Source organism: Athene noctua, chromosome Z (genome assembly GCF_965140245.1).
Source record: "Athene noctua chromosome Z, bAthNoc1.hap1.1, whole genome shotgun sequence".
Lineage (NCBI taxonomy): Eukaryota > Metazoa > Chordata > Aves > Strigiformes > Strigidae > Athene > Athene noctua.
The window spans coordinates 72553076-72561559 of record NC_134077.1 but is presented as its reverse complement, the minus strand read 5'-3'; the positions used below and the strand labels follow the sequence as shown (position 1 = coordinate 72561559).

Genomic DNA, 8484 nt, shown 5'->3' with positions numbered 1-8484 from the left:
AGATTTAAAAAAAGAAAGAATGGATCCCAAAGGAAGCAAAAGCACCTATGGAAAAGGCAGAATTTTAGTATTAAATATTTAATGAGTAATCCAGAAGAGACCTCTTGTGTTTTAAAAATTATTTTATTCCCTAAAGGCTGTATGCTTTCTATTTGTTATTGAATGAACTATGGGAGAACTTAAAAACCAACATGTCAGTAAACACTGAGGTCAAACTGAGTTGAGAAGGAATACTCAGTACTGTAATAATATGCAGAGTTGAAGATAAACATTGTTTTCAATTAAGAGGCCCGGTAATCAGTCCAGTCAAGTGCACCACACAGTAAATATGTTATTTGCTGCTTTAGTACCCTGAGCTGTTTTTAGCTTACTCTGTCCTTGGAGGAATTCCCAGGTTTTTTTCTTGCATGCTCTAAAGTTGCTCTTTCATGACAACTGAAATGGAAACCAATTATCTAGCAATTCCAAGAAAACAAAAGGTACACAGATATTAAGATGCCTATCTTAAGCTTCTCAAACACACAAGATTTGAAATGTAATCCTTTTTGGCATGATGCAAGACCTTCCTTTCTAGTTAGATAGCAAAATCCACCACTCCTGTAACTCCCATGCTGTTCCAGTTGATAATCAAATACCTTAGCTCCTTCAAATACCCAACATAAATATTATTTGGCAGTGGCAGAGGTAGTCAGTTATCCCTGAAAAACTACCTGATCATGTACTTAGATAATCACAAACTTGCTTGAGCAGTATAAATCCAGTTTATAGTAGTTGTGAGTAGTATGTGGGCAGTGGCTTACGGTAACAAAAGTCAAATGTTAACAGAACAGCCAGAGCAGTAATCTCAGACACTACGTTCAGTGAATACTAGAAGAACTGAGCAGCGCTGTACCCTTTTACATCCTTAACCAATAACTGAGGATGCTGAGGGACTTGAAAGGAAATAGCTTGTGGGCTCTTCATGCCATAGTCTGGCCATTGTTGAAGACAAACTACTGGGCTAGATGGACCATTCGGTCTGACTGTTGGGCACTTGAATTCTTCACTCCTGCTTTCCAGCAGAAGATAGGAATCAAGCCCTTGGACTATTGCTTTCCAGCATGACAAGAATGGTACTTACTGCAGTGATATCCAGCCAGCTGAGAAAGTCAATTTAATAAGTCATTACTAAACTTACACAGGCTGTGGTATCAGTAGGAAAGAAACAGATTCAAATGCATTTGTTCAGTTTCAAATTTTGTTTCTGTGCTTGCAACTTAGAAGGACTATTCTCAGGCTGCTAAAGTAGTACTTTAATCGCCTACTTTTTTGGACTAGTGGAACATAAATCAGAATTACTTCAATCCTGCCACCAATTTTTATTTCCTGTGCATTCAACAAAATATAAGCTTATTAAGGAAGTTAGGGAATGTGTTTGATAGCACTATTTACAAAGAGCAGTTCATGTCTACAAGGTCGAGTTCTACCGAATCTAAGTTATTAGTTAAGCATATCAATTTAGTAAACGCATAAGTAATTGTAGACATCTCGGGCATTCCAGTTTAGTAAGGATACAACTCTTCACAGAAGTCATCTTTCCACCTACCTTCTCTGTGATCTTTTTACATATATAGAAGAGTTCATATACTATCTACCCCATATCACTTAAAAATCAATTAGCACTTCTAAAATGTTCAATACAGGCATAGTTTTATCTTATTGCTTAGAAGCTCTGTGGGACTAACTGCAAAAGTATAGGCATTATAAATCAGTATTTAAATTATATATTACATGTTTATTATGGGTGCAAATTTTTTTAAAATTTACATTTTATGAAAAATCAGAAGTATTTACAATTTTTGTAAGATAAACTTGTATGCTCTAATTTACAGTCTGACGTAGTAACAATTCATAAAAATTCAGATCCTTTAGAGCTGTGTTTACAAATCAATTTTCTTAGGAGGCAGCTACAACGGATATTGCTGTATACACAAGCAAGAACCAGCTTGCTATATACGTGGTTTTTTTATCAGATAGCTACAGGTACTTTTTACATTGTTTCTGAATTTCTTTACAAAAAGTCTATATAAACTTGTATGGCTTCAAAATTGTAACCTGCACCCAATGCAAATGTATGTATAATCACCTGAATGAAGGCTAGTTTAAAAGTGCTGAAACATAACTACTTCATTTAAATTAGAAATGAAAGTAATACTTGATTAAGAATAGCAATAGAGTTTTGAGTTTTCACTAACAAAATATTGTCATATTAAACACAGTTTGACTGCAAAGCAGATTACAATTAAGATTCCAGTAAAAAGACTGTACCATTTGATGAGTTAAAAATTTACCATTCAATAAGATTAGCAAATTAAGAGCCAAATCTACTCTTCCAATCAAATCTACAGTACAGTATGTGCTTAGTGCTAACAATGGAACTCTCCATCTGCAAAACTGTGTGATATACATTAGAATTTATGCAGCCTCTACAAAGCTTAATCTCTTGTAAAGCTTCAGCAGTCCAAGTCGTTACTGGTTTTACATGAATTAGTTCAAGCATGTTTTATTGTTTGAATAGAGAATTTGAAATAGATACTGGTATTCAAAATGGTCACATGAAATTTCCATGTGCAGTTTATTGAATTATTTTGCCCCAATACTTTTAATTTCAGCACTGAAAAAATACTTGACAATACGAAGATATAGAAGATTTTCTAAATTAGTGACTTACTTTAAAAAATGTTACTAATGTGTCACTTCCCTGTGCTTAGGCTGTGGCAAGCATATTAGATGACAATACAAATATTGAAATTGGTGGCTAAGGAAAAAATTTAATAGAAAGGGCAGTACTTGTCATCCTGCCGCCATAAAATACCCTTCTATAACACTATTCCTTCCAAAGTATTATGTTTACATTCACATCACACAACCCCAAAACCACTCTAAGTCCAAAGACTTGCAGTCACAGTGAAGGGAAATGCTGTTTGCTTTTACCACTGTTGGTGATTTTTCAGGTATCTCATCTCTGGTGACTTCAAATATACCGTATCAGTGTTTCAAAGACCTGCATGATGCATCTCCCTTTACTACGACCACATTTATTGCAATTACCCCATGAGGAAGTAATCCAGTATTTTAAACCTCTTTTAAAACAATCTCCAGTTTTTGCAAATCTGCCTTCTAAATAAATCCCAGTCAAAGGAATTTTTATAAAGTTGTGTGTATTATACAAACACTGTGCTTTCTTGATGAAGAGCCAAACTTTGAAAAAGGAAGTGAGGCATGTGAATAAAAAATTGGATAGGCACAGGCTTTTTTTAAAGGCACAAATGTTATGCATTTCATATAAAAATAAATTAAATCTACAGCATTAATTAAAGCAATCAAAACACCCAAAAATTTACTAACTGCAGAAGTAAATCTCTGCTGTCTTTTGCAATTTTGTAACACATTGCACTTAGGAAAAAACCCCTTTATAACCCAACTTACATGTTAATAATATATGATACACGGGCATCAAGTTACATTTCTTTTATACATCTCTAACTCAGCTGGTTTTGTGGCATGAGTGGACAGACGAACTACACGAGACTTTGCCTCTGCTTTCTTTAAAAAGTGGCAATTAAAAAATCTGAAAAATTAATATTACTTATGGAAAGCGCAAATATTTCTTAATTGCTCTCCTACATTTTTAGGCTTAATGTTTACAGTATAACATACAATTCCATACTTTCATTGCAACTAAGGACTAGTATTTTAACTTCGTCTAGATAAAAATTTACTAAAATTTCAACAATTTTTCCCAAATATTGTAGTTGATCATTTACAAACAGTGTTGAAGTTAACTTCAGTGCTATTATAAAGTAATTAAAAGTTTGCAAAATGACTTTTAAAAGTGCATTTTCTGTTCTGTACTTCAGCCTCAAAGTCGGTCAACATTTTGAAAAAATTAATGCATGTTAGTATAGTGTTTAAAAAGTAGAGAGGGCAGAGTGAGCTTCTTACGCTCCTTTGATCCAACGGCTTTCATGGGTACATCAGCAGTCTGCCATATACCGTCCTGAAAAATAAAGGTAGATTTTCTGCAGTCAGTAAATAAAACAGATTTTGTCACTGGGAACAGTCTGAGTAACTATGGAAAACCAAAAACCTCTGAAACAGTTTTCAGCCATGTTTTAATTGAAAGTAACTATTTATGCATCACTTATCTAACAGTTTCATATTTTATAATTTAACACTATAGAATATATAATTTGGATATACAAGCGTGTCAGTGTCTTACCAGTGGCAAATCTCTTCTTAAGGAGGGAAAGCCGATAGCCAGTGCCTGCAAGTTCCACATCTACCCCTGAAAGAGTGCTTCCTTCACTAATGAATTGCACTGCAAGCGTTGCTGGTTTACTGGGTCCTTCTGAAAGTTCAAATTTTGCCCTGAGGGATCCAGAACCTATACAAATAACAAAACAGAAAAGCTGGTTGATTTGCAAGAACAAGATGATCTCCCAAAAATTTCAGTAGTAAGAAGTGAAACTAAGGTGGTGATATTTGAGATCTATTCCTAGTAGCAGTCCTACATAAATTTTCAAAGAGATGAGCCTACAGGTCTGTTTTTCCAATACTCTGTTTAAGACAATGACTAGTGAATGATTTAAACAATACACATTTCTGCAGATTATACAGAATATGTGTATCAGACAGTCTGGTAATCACTGGTAATTATTACTTGAAATATCTGATCAGTCCCTATAATATTTATGCTTGCTGGTCTGTAAGTACTTAATATTATACACTTATCTTGTATGTAGTACTTTTCATGAGCAGATTTGAAAGTACATCAGAATATTTACATGTTGTCACAATCTGTCTGGATGAGCGTACATAAACAAATTCATTGAAAGAAATGCAGTTATGCAGTAATGTATAGCTGCATTCTTAGAGGAAAGAAATTCTTATTTTTTCTAATAAAGTCAAGGGCTGATTAAATACTTTTCCCCACAAATTTCAGTTAATTTCTCAGAGATAGTAGTGAAGTGTCACCATTTTGATGCTATTATGAAGCAGTAATAGTTCAAAATTACTTTGAGTACATTTCTGTAGTCAGTGCTGGGGAAAATGAGATTTAAATAATTAATAATGGAATAATTAAAGTAAACTATTTTTTACTTCTTTAAAACAACTTGCTATTCCTAGTCAATAGGAACTGCTAAATGACAAGGAAAGTTAGCAACTGAAATGTTACTGGGATAAAAGCAGGAATTAATGAATGAAATTGTTTTATGCAACGGCTTGTTCTTGATAATTGTGGCTTAAGGTCAATTTAATTTCTTCAGTAGGTCTGTCATAGTTTGGGTAAATTGGTACTTTTTTCCACTGTAAGCATGGAAACTCAAATATTTAAGTGCTTTGAAAGTTTGTTCTGTGTTTTATCTCTGTCTGCAATTGACAGCTTATATAATGTGTTGGATCATAAAAAACCCCAAACCAGTTTACCACCATGTACACCAGAATAAAGAAGACTTCAAGACATTTGTCCTAGTATTAACAGTGCTTGTGCAAGTTCTGCCTTTGTTTCTGTAAATGTAAGACCAGGATAGTATTACTTCCTTTTAAACACTGAATTGTGAGCTCTATGTGTTTATACTCAAAGAAAAGAGGAAGAAAGATGGAGGGAAGAGAAGGGAATATAGCAGAAGCAGTGGGATATGTGCAGTTCTACTGATAACACACGAGATGCAATCTGCATCGCTGGCAGCCCATTTTATGCTGCTCTGCAGGTGTATGTTTTTTATGCTGCTTTTCATCTGGCTGCATTTGTGTTTTAGTGTGATTTTTTCTTTTAAAAGAAGCTCTGCAGTTTGGAAAAGGAAAAAAAAAGAGGGCTATCCCTATGTAATCATAATGAAAGATAGGTGGCAAAGAACTGTGAGGTCAGTGAAGGACAAAGTACACCAGATTACAGCAACAATCTCTGTCAGATAAAATTCTCTCCAATTTTTGTTTGAATGATGACCACAACTTCGCAGTCTTTGCACAAATAGAAGAGGTCCTCCCTTTCCAGGCTTGTGGTTTCTAGTCATATTTACATGCAAATCTGCTTTCTTAATGCCCTTCCCCAAATTATTAACAAGGGCTAAATGCCTTTCCTTTACACCATGAATTCATTTCTCCACAGAGGCTTGAGGATGAGATGCCTCCCTTTGGCTCCTATTTTTCTGCTTCAGAAAAACATTGCACCTGCAGGGGCTGCAAGGGCTGTGACATCAACTGGACCTCCGGGAAAGGCAGCTGGGCAGAGAACAACTAGTGGTACCTTACAAAATGCTATATAAATTACCACTCCAAGCAGATGTGTATAGATTCTTTTTTTTTCCTGGAGTTCTATACGGTAAAAACAAAGACCCTCAAAATGTTGGTCAAGAATCATTTATGGTTGAGTCTATCTCAGCACAGGACTTTTGGATTTTTTTTTTTTTCTCCTTTCCCCCAGTTCTTCCACTTACCTCTTTCTACTTTATTTCAGTTGTCAGTGTGTGAAAAGACACATATATTAAATATATTTTCCTTTGAGTAACTGCTCATTTCCAATATGCTCATCCATTGATGTTAATGATTTTCTACCTGGTCTAAGCTCCATTTTAGAGCTACTAACTGCTTTCAGGGGGCTTCTCTATTTTTACTTTCACAGCTAATTAATAAATTTATATTTTGACATCACACTGCAATGGAATCTCTCAGGAGGAAATTAACTGAGAAGGAGGTGAACTGATAAACAGGATACAGCATGAGAAGACGTGAAAACAAGCATGAGGGTGTAGAGGCTAAAATAATAGCCTTTTTGCTGTTACAATTTTTCTGCACAAGAAAACAAAACAAAAGAGGTTAACTTGCCTCCATTCTCAGACTTCTCTGAAATACTAGATATTTTCCAATATGCTTTCATCTGGTCTGCATTCCTGTAAGAGAATGGTAGATTAGTTATAAGCATCAGTTTTAGCATGTTATTTCCCTAGATTTACACCAGTATGTTACACACAACTCTACACGGAAGTTTATAAAAATACTTGATCACTTTAAGGTAAGTTTCTGGAAAACTATACAAAACAAGCAGGAAAAAAGAAGGGTGTGTCTGCATTGCCCCACAGCAGCAGAACTGAAGTACACGCCACCTTTTCATGCAGCTAACACTGTTCTATGCCCGGTTATAGCTCCACAACTCAAAACCCTCTGTAGTCTGAAAAATTAAGGACAGGCCAACACCCTGGGAGTAGTTTGAAAGCTATGTCCTTGTGCTTCACGATGATGGTATGAGGGGAAGCAGTGTTGATTGTTCTCCCCTATGTGAGACTGCTGGCAGGATGAATTTTATTCCATTTCCATTCTAGTAAAACTAGTTGGTGTAAGTGACACAGGGTTTAAACTAACTTCTGACATTGTAAGGGGGCAGAAAGGGGCACCAAGCACCAGAGTCTCTAAGCTGACAGGGCATTTTAATTCCTGGAGTACTTTGCAGCAGTTCCATCAAAGGAAAGTCAACAATTTAAACCTCAGAGCAGCATGAAGTGCGGATGGGTTTGAAATTGCTTGTGGCACGGTTTATCAGGAGTGACATGCTCACACAGGTAGCACAGATGGTAGTGGTTACTTGCAGGACGTCAACTTACAAAACATTTATTTTTTAAAGAAACAGCTGCCCCCCCTGCCATCCACTAGACCAAACAGGTAGCACAACTAGAGCTTTCCGGGACATGACTGTATTTTTTTTTTTTTTTCCGATCAGCTTTACAGGCTCAAATGGCCTTGGATAGTTGCCTAGGTAAAAGAGAATCTGGGCTCAAGTCCCTTAATCTGATGAATCTGTAATGAAACTGTCACTATGATTTGTGTTTTCCTAGCTAACACTAGGTGTTCTGCATGGGTGTTTCTGCTCTCAGGCTGCATTACAGCAGGGTTTGTGGAAGAAGCCTGGGCAGGGACACTGGCTTCATCAGACATGTTGTTCAGGCAGGATAATGAACCTATCCTTGCTCAGAATAAGCTTAAGGTGATTTGATTAAAAATATTGCTCCCTTGAAATACCAAGAAAGATTCAGTCTTGCTAGGATTTTTTCCACTTAAAATGATACTGTATTACTACTTAGTCCAATTAACACATTTAAATGTATTGCCTCCAGAAACACCAGAACTTACCTCGTAAATGCAACAAGTTTATTTTTTCTTCTGAACCTTGCTTTCTAAGGTAAACTGATCTGTAAGTAACAAGGTTAACAACGCCAAACTTCCTTCAACTTGGTATTCTTTTCCTTCTCCATGTTAAAAAGACTGTCTTGGAAATAAACAGTCCAGGAATTACGTTACAGCTGGGCAGGTACCTGCATGCTGCCAAACCACATGCACAGTGGTTGAATTCTGCTCACCTTTTGCTCCAGGGATGTACTACTCTGCCCAGTCCCACTACTCTCTGCTTGTTTTCACAAACTTGTAGAAGTATAATTACCGGAGATCTGT

At 36.0% G+C, this 8484-nt stretch overlaps 1 protein-coding gene across 3 annotated transcripts in view; it reads right to left on the bottom strand.

Annotated features, from left to right (window-relative positions):
* Positions 1 to 248: 248 nt before the first annotated feature.
* The window catches only part of FCHO2 (FCH and mu domain containing endocytic adaptor 2), a 110412-nt gene continuing 102176 nt past the window's right edge, over positions 249 to 8484 (bottom strand). For all 3 annotated transcript variants that reach the window (XM_074933287.1, XM_074933288.1, XM_074933289.1), the window contains 3 exons: positions 6868 to 6932; positions 4262 to 4426; positions 249 to 4039 (listed from right to left, as the gene is read on the bottom strand). In XM_074933287.1, coding sequence (XP_074789388.1) covers positions 4017 to 4039; positions 4262 to 4426; positions 6868 to 6932 — 253 coding nt within the window. In that variant the 3' untranslated portion in view covers positions 249 to 4016. The remainder of the gene's footprint in view (positions 4040 to 4261; positions 4427 to 6867; positions 6933 to 8484) is intronic.